Genomic DNA, 16,986 nt, shown 5'->3' on the forward strand with positions numbered 1-16,986 from the left:
CGAATGACTGGGGTGGGCGGAGCCTAGGAGGGACTATATGGCCAGCTTTGCTGGGACTCTTTGCCATTTCCTGTTGGGGAAGAGATATTCCCACAAGTAAGGATGACGCCGTGGACCGGACACACCGTTGGAGAAAGTAATTTATCAGGTAAGCATAAATTCTGTTATTGAAGTTGCTGGAAATCAGCAGTGTTGAACCTTTTCAAATGAGAGGACACATTAGCATTTTTCCTTTGAATGGCTGATGAGCAATGTTTGAATAAAAACTACACAATGAAACTGAAATTGATTCTGTTATATAAATACATTTTAAAGAAGTAAATTTAACCTAGATATGTAATTGATTTAGTTTGCAAATGTATCATTATCTGCTTGTTGCAGATCTCCATTAGTAGAGTGTAGTAATATATCTGTTATAAGATTGATGTACTGATAAATACCTCCCTGATTCATACACATAATGCTTGTAAACATGGAGGGCCACATAAAAAGTACTGGAGGACTACTGTAGCCTATAGGCCTTTGGTTAGGAAACCTTCTTTATTAATTGTAGCCTAAACTGACTTCTCAGAAGACCAACAAGGACCTGCTGTGATCCTTATTTGCATTAAAAAATAATAATCTAAATTGGAAGTCATTCAATGTTGGTATTAAGTGTTTTGATAATTGCTCTTATTATTATTTTTACCAAGTTTGATTTTAATATAATTTAAGATTATTCCTCTTGTATGCTAGCCCTTTGAGTTATTAAACTAATAACTGTGTAATCTTTCAGGTGTTTGAAGAACTGTTACTTGATGCTGATTGGAGTGTTAACGCAGGAAGTTGGATGTGGTTATCTTGTAGTTCATTTTTTCAGCAATTTTTCCATTGCTATTGTCCAGTTGGTTTTGGAAGAAGGACTGACCCCAATGGAGATTACATTCGGTAACTAGACACACAATCTGTTAAAACAGAAATTATAAATAGTAATTTTGCTTTTATCTCCCCCACCCCACCCGAAGCAGAATCCATTTGAATTAGTATTTATTTTTGCCTATGTAATTGTCAAAGCTATCCAGGTACCTATAACAAGCCAAAATATAACTGGTAATATACAACGGCTTTAATATTTGTAGATCCACGTCCATCCATCAGTGTTTTACCTAATCTACAATTGTTAACTAAACAAACGTTTACTCCCTTTGATAAAATAGTTGAATGTTACATTTATTTTTACTTCAGTTTTTTTTTAAAAACAATGATGCATTTTCTACATATGCAATCTTTTTTTCTAGAAATTTAAAATGGACGTTATTCTTTTTTATGCACAGGCGGTACTTGCCGATTTTAAAAGGGTTTCCACCAAAGTATATCTATGATCCCTGGAATGCACCCGAAAGTGTACAGAAACTTGCAAAATGTATTATTGGTGTTAATTATCCAAAGCCTATGGTAAATCACGCTGAGGCAAGCCGTCTGAACATCGAAAGAATGAAGCAGATTTACCAGCAACTTTCCAGATATAGAGGACTAGGTATGTCATAGAGAATCTATCCTCCTGTGCTTTACAGATAATCCATTTTTTTCTGTTCTATATTCTGCTAACATAGCATTTTTATAAACCTGCAATGTGTAGCTCCACCAAAAGAAGAGTTCTAAAGAGCCAACCATTTGATAGACCTATAGTGCATTGTAGAGTATCATGAGGTAAACTCAACTGTGTTCTTGTGTGAAGTAGCCTTTTTTATTATTATTATTATTATTATTATTATTATTAGTTCTTTCTAGTTGCTGCATTGGAGACCTTTGCAGTTTAGTAGATGAAAACATGAAAAATAATTTTTATGCAATATTCATATTTAATAATGGTTTTAACTATGTGTTTATAAATAGATATTCCTATATATATCTAAACATATATATATATATATATATATATATATATATATATATATATATATATATATATATATGTATAATGTATATTATACTATTGAGCACCCAGGGCTGTGCATGTTACAGGGTCACAGGATGTGTACCCAGTCTGAGAGTTTAGTCCCCTTCCGTGTTTTGTATATGTCTAGGGAGATTACATATGTCTGAACCCTTTACTTTTTCCCAGTTTGTTTGATTGAGAGCTTGCTTTGGTATGGCTGAATTAGGGACCCAGGTTTTGGGAGAGACCTTGAAGTGGTACTTGGGCTTGTAACTAACTCTTCCAGTTTTGCTTTTAATCTTAGCTGAGTGCTGGACTTCCTCTGGCCTAGATTTAGAGTTCGGCGGTAAAAGGGCTGTTAACGCTCCGCGGGTTTTTTTCTGGCCGCACCATAAATTTAACTCTGGTATCGAGAGTTCAAACAAATGCTGCGTTAGGCTCCAAAAAAGGAGCGTAGAGCATTTTTACCGCAAATGCAACTCTCGATACCAGAGCTGCTTACGGACGCAGCCGGCATCAAAAACGTGCTCGTGCACGATTCTCCCATAGGAAACAATGGGGCTGTTTGAGCTGAAAAAAAACCTAACACCTGCAAAAAAGCAGCGTTCAGCTCCTAACGCAGCCCCATTGTTTCCTATGGGGAAACACTTCCTACGTCTGCACCTAACACTCTAACATGTACCCCGAGTCTAAACACCCCTAACCTTACACTTATTAACCCCTAATCTGCCGCCCACGCTATCGCTGACCCCTGCATTACACTTTTAACCCCTAATCTGCCGCTCCGTAAAACGCCGCCACCTACGTTATCCCTATGTACCCCTAATCTGCTGCCCTAACATCGCCGACCCCTATGTTATATTTATTAACCCCTAATCTGCCCCCCACAACGTCGCCGACACCTACCTACACTTATTAACCCCTAATCTGCCGAGCGGACCTGAGCGCTACTATAATAAAGTTATTAACCCCTAATCCGCCTCACTAACCCTATCATAAATAGTATTAACCCCTAATCTGCCCTCCCTAACATCGCCGACACCTAACTTCAATTATTAACCCCTAAACTTCCGATCGGAGCTCACCGCTATTCTAATAAATGGATTAACCCCTAAAGCTAAGTCTAACCCTAACACTAACACCCCCCTAAGTTAAATATAATTTTTATCTAACGAAATAAATTAACTCTTATTAAATAAATTATTCCTATTTAAAGCTAAATACTTACCTGTAAAATAAATCCTAATATAGCTACAATATAAATTATAATTATATTATAGCTATTTTAGGATTAATATTTATTTTACAGGCAACTTTGTAATTATTTTAACCAGGTACAATAGCTATTAAATAGTTAAGAACTATTTAATAGTTACCTAGTTAAAATAATAACAAAATTACCTGTAAAATAAATCCTAACCTAAGTTATAATTAAACCTAACACTACCCTATCAATAAAATAATTAAATAAACTACCTACAATTACCTACAATTAACCTAACACTACACTATCAATAAATAAATTAAACACAATTGCTACAAATAAATACAATTAAATAAACTACCTAAAGTACAAAAAATAAAAAAGAACTAAGTTACAGAAAATAAAAAAATATTTACAAACATAAGAAAAATATTACAACAATTTTAAACTAATTACACCTACTCTAAGCCCCCTAATAAAATAACAAAGACCCCCAAAATAAAAAATTCCCTACCCTATTCTAAATTAAAAAAGTTACAAGCTCTTTTACCTTACCAGCCCTGAACAGGGCCCTTTGCGGGGCATGCCCCAAGAATTTCAGCTCTTTTGCCTGTAAAAAAAACCATACAATACCCCCCCCCCAACATTACAACCCACCACCCACATACCCCTAATCTAACCCAAACCCCCCTTAAATAAACCTAACACTAAGCCCCTGAAGATCTTCCTACCTTGTCTTCACCATCCAGGTATCACCGATCCGTCCTGGCTCCAAGATCTTCATCCAACCCAAGCGGGGGTTGGCGATCCATAATCCGGTGCTCCAAAGTCTTCCTCCTATCCGGCAAGAAGAGGACATCCGGACCGGCAAACATCTTCTCCAAGCGGCATCTTCGATCTTCTTCCATCCGGTGCGGAGCGGGTCCATCTTGAAGCAGGCGACGCGGATCCATCCTCTTCTTCCGATGTCTCCCGACTAATGACGGTTCCTTTAAGGGACGTCATCCAAGATGGCGTCCCTCGAATTCCGATTGGCTGATAGGAGACTTATTAGGGGGCTTAGAGTAGGTGTAATTAGTTTAAAATTGTTGTAATATTTTTCTTATGTTTGTAAATATTTTTCTTCTGTTATGTGTGATCAGTCCACGGGTCATCATTACTTCTGGGATATAACTCCTCCCCAACAGGAAATGCAAGAGGATTCACCCAGCAGAGCTGCATATAGCTCCTCCCCTCTACGTCATTCTCTTGCACCCAACGACTAGATAGGATGTGTGAGAGGACTATGGTGATTATACTTAGTTTTTATAACTTCAATCAAAAGTTTGTTATTTTATAATAGCACCGGAGCGTGTTATTACCTCTCTGGCAGAGTTTGAAGAAGAATCTACCAGAGTTTTTACTATGATTTTAACCGGAGTAGTTAAGATCATATTGCTGTTTCTCGGCCATCTGAGGGAGGTAAAAGCTTCAGATCAGAATGAATCTGCATTGAGGTATGTAGCAGTTTTTATTTTCTGAATGGAATTGATGAGAAAATCCTGCCATACCGTTATAATGACATGTATGTATACTCTACACTTCAGTATTCTGGGGATGGTACTTCACTGGAATTACTCTGTAAAAAGTACAGTAAACCTTTTAATAGGTATTTATTATGTTAAACGTTTTTGCTGGAATGTAGAATCGTTTGCATTTTCTGAGGTACTGAGTGAATAAATGTTTGGGCATTATTTTTCCACTTGGCAGTTGCTTGTTTTAATTGTGACAGTTTCGTTTCTCTCTCACTGCTGTGTGTGAGGGGGAGGGGCCGTTTTTTTGGCGCTCTTTGCTACGCATCAAAAATTTCCAGTCCGTTACTCTTGTATTTCCTGCATGATCCGGTCATCTCTAACAGAACTCAGGGGTCTTCAAACTTCTTTGAAGGGAGGTAGATTCTCTCAGCAGAGCTGTGAGACTTATATATTGACTGTGATTAAAAACGTTGCTCTGTAATTTTTACGTTTCAAATTTAATTATTGTTACTTTACTAATGGGAACAAACCTTTGCTAAAGTTGTGTTGTTTTCAAGGATTGATGCTATAACAGTTTTTCAGTTCATTATTTCAACTGTCTTTTAATCGTTTAGTGCTTCTTTGAGGCACAGTACGTTTTTGTTAAATAAGATTGTAACCAAGTTGCAAGTTTATTTGCTAGTGTGTTAAACATGTCTGATTCAGAGGAAGATACCTGTGTCATTTGTTCCAATGCCAAGGTGGAGCCCAATAGAAATTTATGTACTAACTGTATTGATGCTACTTTAAATAAAAGCCAATCTGTACAAATTGAACAAATTTCACCAAACAGCGAGGGGAGAGTTATGCCGACTAACTCGCCTCACGTGTCAGTACCTGCATCTCCCGCCCGGGAGGTGCGTGATGTTGTGACGCCTAGTACATCTGGGCGGCCATTACAGATAACATTACAAGATATGGCTACTGTTATGACTGAAGTTTTGGCTAAATTACCAGAACTAAGGGGCAAGCGTGATCACTCTGGGGTGAGAACAGAGTGCGCTGATAATACTAGAGCCATGTCTGATACTGCGTCACAGCTTGCAGAGCATGAGGATGGAGAGCTTCATTCTGTGGGTGACGGTTCTGATCCAAACAGATTGGATTCAGATATTTCAAATTTTAAATTTAAGTTGGAGAACCTCCGTGTATTACTAGGGGAGGTTTTAGCGGCTCTTAATGATTGTAACACTGTTGCAATACCAGAGAAATTGTGTAGGTTGGATAAATACTTTGCGGTACCGGCGAGTACTGACGTTTTTCCTATACCTAAGAGACTAACTGAAATTGTTACTAAGGAGTGGGATAGACCCGGTGTGCCGTTCTCACCCCCTCCAATATTTAGAAAGATGTTTCCAATAGACGCCACCACACGGGACTTATGGCAAACGGTCCCTAAGGTGGAGGGAGCAGTTTCTACTTTAGCTAAGCGTACCACTATCCCGGTGGAGGATAGCTGTGCTTTTTCAGATCCAATGGATAAAAAATTAGAGGGTTACCTTAAGAAAATGTTTGTTCAACAAGGTTTTATATTGCAACCCCTTGCATGCATCGCGCCGATTACGGCTGCGGCAGCATTTTGGATGGAGTCTCTGGAAGAGAACCTTAGTTCAGCTACGCTGGACGACATTACGGACAGACTTAGAGTCCTTAAACTAGCTAATTCATTCATTTCGGAGGCCGTAGTACATTTAACCAAACTTACGGCTAAGAATTCAGGATTCGCCATTCAGGCACGTAGGGCGCTGTGGCTAAAATCCTGGTCAGCTGATGTAACTTCTAAGTCCAAATTACTTAATATACCTTTCAAAGGGCAAACTTTATTTGGGCCCGGTTTGAAAGAAATTATCGCTGACATTACAGGAGGTAAGGGCCACGCCCTGCCTCAAGACAAAGCCAAAGCTAAGGCTAGACAGTCTAATTTTCGTCCCTTTCGGAATTTCAAAGCAGGAGCAGCACCAACTTCCACTGCACCAAAACAGGAAGGAGCCGTTGCTCGTTACAGACAAGGCTGGAAACCTAACCAGTCCTGGAACAAGGGCAAGCAGGCCAGGAAACCTGCTGCTGCCCCTAAGACAGCATGAATCGAGGGCCCCCGATCCGGGACCGGATCTAGTGGGGGGCAGACTCTCTCTCTTCGCCCAGGCTTGGGCAAGAGATGTTCAGGATCCCTGGGCGCTAGAGATCATATCTCAGGGATACCTTCTAGACTTCAAATTCTCTCCCCCAAAAGGGAGATTTCATCTGTCAAGGTTGTCAACAAACCAGATAAAGAAAGAAGCGTTTCTACGCTGTGTACAAGATCTGCTATTAATGGGAGTGATCCATCCGGTTCCGCGGTCTGAACAAGGACAAGGGTTTTACTCAAACCTGTTTGTGGTTCCCAAAAAAGAGGGAACTTTCAGGCCAATCTTGGATTTAAAGATCCTAAACAAATTCCTAAGAGTTCCATCGTTCAAAATGGAAACTATTCGGACAATCTTACCCATGATCCAAAAGGGTCAGTACATGACCACAGTGGATTTAAAGGATGCTTACCTTCACATACCGATTCACAAAGATCATTACCGGTATCTAAGGTTTGCCTTCTTAGACAAGCATTACCAGTTTGTAGCTCTTCCATTCGGATTGGCTACGGCTCCAAGAATCTTCACAAAGGTTCTGGGTGCCCTTCTGGCGGTACTAAGACCGCGAGGAATTTCGGTAGCTCCGTACCTAGACGACATTCTGATACAAGCTTCAAGCTTTCAAACTGCCAAGTATCATACAGTTAGTCCTGGCATTTCTAAGGTCGCATGGATGGAAAGTGAACGAAAAGAAGAGTTCTCTCTTTCCTCTCACAAGAGTTCCATTCTTGGGGACTCTTATAGATTCTGTAGAAATGAAGATTTATCTGACAGAAGACAGATTAACAAAACTTCTAAATGCATGCCGTGTCCTTCATTCCATTCAACTCCCGTCAGTAGCTCAATGCATGGAGGTGATCGGCTTAATGGTAGCAGCAATGGACATAGTACCCTTTGCACGTCTACATCTCAGACCGCTGCAATTGTGCATGCTGAGTCAGTGGAATGGGGATTACTCAGACTTGTCCCCTACTCTGAATCTGGATCAAGAGACCAGAAACTCTCTTCTATGGTGGCTTTCTCGGCCACATCTGTCCAGGGGGATGCCATTCAGCAGGCCGGACTGGACAATTGTAACAACAGACGCCAGCCTACTAGGTTGGGGCGCTGTCTGGAATTCCCTGAAGGCTCAGGGACAATGGAATCAGGAGGAAAGTCTCCTACCAATAAACATTCTGGAATTGAGAGCAGTTCTCAATGCCCTTCTGGCTTGGCCCCAGTTAAAAACTCGGGGGTTCATCAGGTTTCAGTCGGACAACATCACGACTGTAGCTTACATCAACCATCAAGGAGGGACAAGAAGCTCCCTAGCAATGATGGAAGTATCAAAGATAATTCGCTGGGCAGAGTCTCACTCTTGCCACCTGTCAGCAATCCACATCCCGGGAGTGGAGAACTGGGAGGCGGATTTCTTGAGTCGCCAGACTTTTCATCCGGGGGAGTGGGAACTTCATCCGGAGGTCTTTGCCCAAATACTTCGACGTTGGGGCAAACCAGAGATAGATCTCATGGCGTCTCGCCAGAACGCCAAACTTCCTCGCTACGGGTCCAGATCCAGGGATCCGGGAGCGGTTCTGATAGATGCTTTGACAGCACCTTGGAACTTCGGGATGGCTTATGTGTTTCCACCCTTCCCGCTGCTTCCTCGATTGATTGCCAAAATCAAACAGGAGAGAGCATCAGTGGTTCTAATAGCGCCTGCATGGCCACGCAGGACTTGGTATGCAGATCTAGTGGACATGTCATCCTGTCCGCCTTGGTCTCTACCTCTAAGACAGGACCTTCTGATACAGGGTCCATTCAAACATCAAAATCTAACTTCTCTGAAGCTGACTGCTTGGAAATTGAACGCTTGATTTTATCAAAACGTGGTTTTTCTGAGTCGGTTATTGATACCCTGATACAGGCTAGGAAGCCTGTTACCAGAAGGATTTACCATAAGATATGGCGTAAATACCTATACTGGTGCGAATCCAAGGGTTACTCCTGGAGTAAGGTTAGGATTCCTAGGATATTGTCCTTTCTACAAGAAGGTTTAGAAAGGGGTTTATCGGCTAGTTCATTAAAGGGACAGATCTCAGCTCTGTCCATCTTGTTGCACAAGCGTCTGTCAGAAAATCCAGACGTCCAGGCCTTTTGTCAGGCTTTAGCTAGAATCAAGCCTGTGTTTAAAACTGTTGCTCCGCCATGGAGTTTAAACCTTGTTCTTAACGTTCTACAAGGAGTTCCGTTTGAACCCCTTCATTCCATTGATATAAAGTTGTTATCTTGGAAAGTGTTATTTTTAATGGCTATTTCTTCGGCTCGGAGAGTCTCTGAGTTATCAGCTTTACATTGTGATTCTCCTTATTTGATTTTTCATTCAGATAAGGTAGTTCTGCGTACTAAACCTGGGTTCTTACCTAAGGTAGTCACTAACAGGAACATCAATCAAGAGATCGTGGTTCCTTCCCTGTGCCCGAATCCTTCTTCAAAGAAGGAACGTCTTCTACACAATCTGGATGTAGTTCGTGCCCTCAAGTTCTACTTGCAGGCAACTAAGGATTTTCGACAAACTTCTTCCCTGTTTGTCGTGTACTCTGGTCAGAGGAGAGGTCATAAGGCTTCGGCTACCTCTCTCTCCTTCTGGCTTCGTAGCATAATTCGTTTAGCCTATGAGACTGCTGGACAGCAGCCTCCTGAAAGAATTACAGCTCATTCTACTAGAGCTGTGGCTTCCACTTGGGCCTTTAAGAATGAGGCCTCTGTTGAACAGATTTGCAAGGCTGCAACTTGGTCTTCGCTTCATACTTTTTCCAAATTTTACAAATTTGACACTTTTGCTTCTTCGGAGGCTATTTTTGGGAGAAAGGTTCTTCAGGCAGTGGTTCCTTCTGTATAGTGAGCCTGCCTATCCCTCCCGTCATCCGTGTACTTTTGCTTTGGTATTGGTATCCCAGAAGTAATGATGACCCGTGGACTGATCACACATAACAGAAGAAAACATAATTTATGCTTACCTGATAAATTCCTTTCTTCTGTTGTGTGATCAGTCCACGGCCCGCCCTGTTTTTTAAGGCAGGTAAATATTTTTTAAATTATACTCCAGTCACCACTTCACCCTTGGTTTCTCCTTTTTCGTTGATTCTTGGTCGAATGACTGGGAGTGACGTAGAGGGGAGGAGCTATATGCAGCTCTGCTGGGTGAATCCTCTTGCATTTCCTGTTGGGGAGGAGTTATATCCCAGAAGTAATGATGACCCGTGGACTGATCACACAACAGAAGAAAGGAATTTATCAGGTAAGCATAAATTATGTTTTTTATTTTCTGTAACTTAGTTCTTTTTTATTTTTTGTACTTTAGCTAGTTTATTTAATTGTATTTATTTGTAGCAATTGTGTTTAATTTATTTATTGATAGTGTAGTGTTAGGTTAATTGTAGGTAATTGTAGGTAGTTTATTTAATTATTTTATTGATAGGGTAGTGTTAGGTTTAATTATAACTTAGGTTAGGATTTAATTTACAGGTAAATTTGTTATTATTTTAACTAGGTAACTATTAAATAGTTCTTAACTATTTAATAGCTATTGTACCTGGTTAAAATAATTACAAAGTTGCCTGTAAAATAAATATTAATCCTAAAATAGCTATAATATAATTATAATTTATATTGTAGCTATATTAGGATTTATTTTACAGGTAAGTATTTAGCTTTAAATAGGAATAAGTTATTTAATAAGAGTTAATTTATTTCGTTAGATAAAAATTATATTTAACTTAGGGGGGTGTTAGTGTTAGGGTTAGACTTAGCTTTAGGGGTTAATCCATTTATTAGAATAGCGGTGAGCTCCGATCGGAAGTTTAGGGGTTAATAATTGAAGTTAGGTGTCGGCGATGTTAGGGAGGGCAGATTAGGGGTTAATACTATTTATGATAGGGTTAGTGAGGCGGATTAGGGGTTAATAACTTTATTATAGTAGCGCTCAGGTCCGCTCGGCAGATTAGGGGTTAATAAGTGTAGGCAGGTGTCGGCGACGTTGAGGGGGGCAGATTAGGGGTTAATAAATATAATATAGGGGTCGGCGGTGTTAGGGGCAGCAGATTAGGGGTACATAGGGATAACGTAGGTGGCGGCGATTTGCGGTCGGAAGATTAGGGGTTAATAAGTGTAAGTAGCTGGCGGCGACGTTGTGGGGGCAGGTTAGGGGTGAATAAATATAATACAGGGGTCGGCGGGGTTAGGGGCAGCAGATTAGGGGTACATAAATATAACGTAGGTGGCGGTCGGCAGATTAGGGGTTAAAAATTTTAATCGAGTGGCGGCGGTGTGGGGGGACCTCGGTTTAGGGGTACATAGGTAGTTTATGGGTGTTAGTGTACTTTAGGGTACAGTAGTTAAGAGCTTTATAAACCGGCGTTAGCCAGAAAGCTCTTAACTCCTGCTATTTTCAGGCGGCTGGAATCTTGTCGTTAGAGCTCTAACGCTCACTTCAGAAACGACTCTAAATTCCAGCGTTAGAAAGATCCCATTGAAAAGATAGGCTACGCAAATGGCGTAGGGGGATCTGCGGTATGGAAAAGTCGCGGCTGAAAAGTGAGCGTTAGACCCTTTAATCACTGACTCCAAATACCAGCGGGCGCCCAAAACCAGCGTTAGGAGCCTCTAACGCTGGTTTTGACGGCTACCGCCGAACTCTAAATCTAGGCCATAGTGTGTTAAAAATAAAATAAAAAAAATATATATATATATATATATATATATATATATGTATATATATATATATATATATATGTGTGTGTGTGTGTGTGTGTGTGTGTGTATATATATATATATATATATATATATAAAATTTTGTATAAAAAAAATCATCAGATATATGTAGAAATATTTATTTATGAAGAACATTGGAATGTGAAATGTTAATATTTTCATGCTCACAAGAGCTGCTGGTGCAACGCCGCCCCCTGCAGACTCGCGGCCAATCGGCCGCCAGCAGGGGGTGTCAATCAACCAGATCCTACTCGATCGGGTTGATTTCTGGCAATTCCTGTCCGCCTGCTCAAAGCAGGCTGACAGGGTTATGGAGCAGCGGTCTTTAGACCATAACTTGTGTTTCTGGCGAGTCTGAAGACTCGCCAGAAACACGGGCCCACAAGCTCCCTACGGAGCTTGTTAAATGGGCCCCTTAGTCTGAAAATAATTTATTTATTTAAATCCAACTACAGTTAATTACCTGATAAAGTAATTCATCATGTTTTAATATAAATGAACTATGTTTTGTAGGTCTTCTTGCATCTGTTCCATCAAATCCAAATGGAAATGGAAGTGGGGGGCTTATGAGTTACTCTCCAGGGGACAATATGTCAGGCTGCAGCAATAATGGAGGTACAATGAGAAATAGATTTCTTGTGTTCTTTTTTCTCTCTTTTCTACCATCCATTCCCCAAGTAGAAATAGTATATGAATATATTATTCATATCTTGTTCTTTTACACCATTTAATATTTGTTTAATAAATGTTTTCTTTTTTTATTATATTGCCAGGAGTTCAAATGGGAACCAATGAAGGGAGCTCATCAAATAACCAAAATGTTAACCAGGAGGACACCCACTCAGGGGCCGGAGGAGTTCAAGGTATTACTGAGTTATTTGTGGCTATTTCTAGGGTTCACAGTGTCATTGGTTTAATTCTGGCACAATTTCTTTTTAAACTAGGAATTAATCGGTTGTAATTTTGTAGGTTACTGGCAAGGGAGCAGTATGCTGCATTACAGTCACGGTGACAGCCAGCAGTCTTACCTAATGCAAGGTAATACATATTTTCTTATGTCAGTGTAATAAAGAATCTATCTTAAAGCGTATTAAAGGGACATGAAACAATTTTTTTCTTTCTTTCCTGATTCAGAGAAAACTTGTAATTTTAAACAACTTTCCAACTTATTTCTATCATCAAATTTGTTTTGTTCTCTTGGTATCCATTGTTGAACAGCATATCTATGCTAAGTTGATGCTGATTGGTGGCTGCGCATGTATCCCTCATGTTGTTGTCTCACCCATGTGCATTGCTATTTCTTCAACAAAAGATACTAAGAGGAAGAAGCTAAATAGATAATTGAAGTAAATTGGAAAGTTGTTTAAAATTGTATTATCTATCTAAATCATGAAAGAAAAAAATGCTCTATTTTAGGACATTTATTTTCAAACACTTGTCTTTTTGTAACTGTGTTTAACCCCTGCGATACTGCATTTTCATAGGAAAGTCAGTGCATTGAGTGGCATTCAATTGTGTTTAACCTTTATGGGTTACTTTATGGGTTACTAAAGAGCATACACAGATTTATGTGAAAATCGCTGGTAAGCCATACTGTATGAGGAAGGCTTCAAGTAATACAAGGGACATTCCAGCCAAAATTGAAAACCTCATGGAATACATTTCAGTTTTTATTAGTAGCATTTTTGTTATATACATGTATTAGCAAAAATGCTTCTAATAAAAGCTATAGCTGTTTCATACGTGTATTTAAGTATGTACAGTGCACCAGCATTTTTAGAAAGCACTTGCTCATAGAGCCTAAGGTACTTGTATCATCTGGTGATGACTTAATTTGTTAATTGCTGACATGATACAAGCCCCACTGGTGCTCTGAGTGGCTGCAGTATTTAAAATACTGGTGCTCTGAGAATATCTAGATATGCTTCATATGCAGAGAAACATGTTAATACTAAAACCGTGATAACTTTTACTAGAAGCATTTTGCCAATACATGTATATTGCAAATATGTTTCTATTAAAATATGTAATTCATCTATGTGCATTTAAATTTTGACTGGAAGGTTTATTCAAGGTGTTCTTATCAGCTTAATTTTAATTACCTGTGTGTGTGTGTGTGTATATATGTGTGTGTGTGTATATATGTATATGTGTGTGTGTGTGTGTGTGTATATATGTGTGTGTGTGTGTGTGTATATATATATATATATATATATATATATATATATATATATATATATATATATATATATATATATATATATATATATATATATATATATATACTTTTTTTAAAGGTTTTATATTTAGTCTGAACTGATACATTTTAATTTTCTTTATAGCCAGAAACACTCTGAGTCCAATGGTTTCTTCAGGCAAACGGCCAAGTCAAGAAGAGGAGATACAAAGTGTTGGGCCGAAAGTGCAGCGCCAAAGTATCCATTAACATGGTATGGTTCATTCAGCAAGTTTGCAACTGCAGTAGTCCTTTATAGACTAAACAAATATGTATTGCATTATTTATGTTCATTATGTTTTTAAACCATAAACTCTTCTTTCAAAAACAGCCTTGATTTATCTAATTGTTATGTAGCATTTTACACACAGAAAATGTTATATGAGACTATTAGCCTTTTCCTATACTTCCCATTACATATGAATCTTTATTTTAATGTTAAGCTTTCAACAAACTTCTATTTAACAAGTTATAAATTATAAGCAACTCTCACACAAAACACCTTTTTGCATAGGAGTATATTAGCAATCTTCTCCTTCCTCCTATGGGCCACTGAGAGCACATAACTTACCTTTATAGTTACTTTATACTGTAGATACATTCATCACCTGTCCACTATGTGATTTTTGGAAGACATTGGCTATAAAGGTGAACATGCCTTTCCCTTTAATCAGGGATTCGTTTTGGGGTTCACTATAAAACCACTTGCATCTTTGGCATCTAAAGGGTTAACTGGAGTTCATAGGTCACCTGCGACCTAATTTTAGCTATGGCAATATTTTGGCAGCCACAGCATTTCTGTTAGGACAACAACTGATATGAGAATACCTGAATTATTTCTTGTAACTTTATTACTTGTGTTACCTTCACTTGTGAACTTTTCTCGACCTAAGAATCCTATTTAGTCATCAGATTTATCTGTTCGTTTTAATAAATCTGTCTTAATTGTTGACAATATTTTGTACCAGTGACAATACAATGTATTAACCATCTTCTTTTTGTTTGTTTTTCCTACAGCTGCTGGAATCTGCAAAACAAACCGAAGCAATGTTCACTTTCATAGTATTGAATTTGTATGTAAATAAAAAATAGGGAAAAAAATGAAAGACTTTTCTCAAACAGTTCTGAATTATTGTAAACTAATCTGTTTGTGAAAGTTTAACTTATCACTGCATTTCTATGGTTTTTACCTTTTTACATATTTCAGTACATTTTTGTGTAAATATTTCTGTAAGTATTTGGTGACGCTTATAAGCTTGTAAATAAAAAATATCTATGAATTAGACATAGACTGTTTTTAATATATTTTTGTAAACTCTCTACCGCAGAAAAGAATAACTGTAAACTGGCAACAATCTAGTGAAAGCTTTGTTTTCTGTCAGGGGGAGGTTGTGTTCGATTTATCTGAAATGTCTGTCTGCTTGTTAAATCAGCTGTTCATTTATTTAAAGGGTCATTATACATATGTAAAAGCACTATTAAACATTATATATATCTATATCTATCTATCTATATATATATATATATACACACACACACAGGTGGCCCTCGTTTTACAACGGTTCAATTTACACTGTTTCAGAATAACAACCTTTTTTTCCAGTCATGTGACTGCTATTGAAAAGCATTGAGAAGCAGTGCATTTATTAATATAGCCAGTAGGTGGAGCTGTCCGCTTGTGTTGCAGCAAAGCCAAGCAAGCTAAAATTAATCAGTTTAACCAGACCTGAGCTATCGAGCAGATTTCAAAGGAACAATATCTTCCTGTCTATAATATATATATATATATATATATATATATATATATATATATATATATATATATATAATATATAGTATATATATACTGCCGTTTTAGTTTATATACTTTCTGCTAATGCTCATTGGCTGCAAAGAACAACTCCAGCACTTCTTTTGGAGGAGATAGCGCACTTCTGCAAGCCTAAATAATGGTTTATTATGGACTGGATCATGCCCTTTAATTTATTGTGGGATAAAGACACATTGCAGATTGATATATTTTAATATATCTCACAAACAGACAAAGTAAATATTATTCAAAACGATGTACAAAGATTGTAGTACAGTTTAAGCTATGCTTAAAATTAAGGGTTGGGTTTTCAGGTTCTGCTGCACAGTTTAGTTGTTCTTCTTTGTTAGCAGAGCTCCAGCATTGTCTTTAGGGTTCTGATAACAGCCTTCTCACCTATTACAATGTTGGAGGAACAGTGGATCTATACACTGTCCCTTCTACCAATATGAATGTGTCACATGAGAAAGCACCTATTTTAATGGGAAGAGTGATCCATGCTTTTGTAAATGAGAGAGTGGTCAGTAAAGTGTTCATGCATAATTGAACACATTTTATCAATACAATGAAAAAACATTTACTCTAGGGATTGCCCTTTTATTTATCAGGAACAGCATTTTAGAGAATGTGGCTATTTCAAGAATGTGTGTTACCATCTTTGGCCATATAAATACCCCAACCTTACGTCTCTGCACCCTAAACCTGTAGGCTGTGAGCTCTCCGGAGCAGGGTCCTCTTCCTCCTGTACTAGATTTGTTTAGTTTTGTTATGTTTTGTATTTTAGCACAAATCCTTGTCATTGTATACCCCTATCATTGTACCCAGCGCTACGGAACTTTGCGGCACTATACAAATAAATGATAATAATCAAATGTGGCACATATAATTCTTTATATGTATCAATCAAAAGTCCTGTTAAGTTTGACTTACCATCTGCTGTATTTTCCCAGAATAACATACTTGGTGCTATGTGCCTATCAAATATTTTGAACTGAGTCATAGGTCCTATCGGAAAGCTAATATTTCCTATTCTTCAACTTTATTTGAAGAATTAAATAAATACATGTAATAACCTATTGATGGCTTTAAACACTTTGATATTGTAATATAACATGTTTAATTATGTGTATTAAAAAAATTAACATATACTTTCAATATTTATTCTGTCCCCCTTTCCTGTAATTTAATTCTGAAAACTGTAGGCTTACTAGTTCCTATTAGAAGTGCAGACTCCAGACTTGAAAATGCTACATTCTACAGAGTCATTATTTGCATTTTAGTGCATCATTTATAGCTGTCCCTAATTTGCCTCAGCAGAAAAAGTGGCACCCATTGTTTTTTGGCCTCTAAAACGTTACACTTATTAGTTATTCACTTACTGAAAAAT

The 16,986-nt window shown here is 38.2% G+C and overlaps 1 protein-coding gene across 1 annotated transcript in view; it reads left to right on the forward strand.

Moving 5' to 3' along the window:
- CRY1 (cryptochrome circadian regulator 1) overlaps positions 1–15,074 on the forward strand; it is an 85,972-nt gene extending 70,898 nt beyond the window's left edge. The window contains exons 8-14 of the mRNA XM_053718758.1: positions 776–927; positions 1,314–1,516; positions 12,067–12,168; positions 12,327–12,416; positions 12,523–12,591; positions 13,896–14,003; positions 14,807–15,074. Of these exons, the coding sequence (XP_053574733.1) occupies positions 776–927; positions 1,314–1,516; positions 12,067–12,168; positions 12,327–12,416; positions 12,523–12,591; positions 13,896–13,999 (720 nt within the window). The 3' untranslated portion in view covers positions 14,000–14,003; positions 14,807–15,074. The remainder of the gene's footprint in view (positions 1–775; positions 928–1,313; positions 1,517–12,066; positions 12,169–12,326; positions 12,417–12,522; positions 12,592–13,895; positions 14,004–14,806) is intronic.
- Positions 15,075–16,986: the final 1,912 nt, after the last annotated feature.

The sequence above is a fragment of the Bombina bombina genome, chromosome 6, assembly GCF_027579735.1.
Source record: "Bombina bombina isolate aBomBom1 chromosome 6, aBomBom1.pri, whole genome shotgun sequence".
NCBI lineage: Eukaryota > Metazoa > Chordata > Amphibia > Anura > Bombinatoridae > Bombina > Bombina bombina.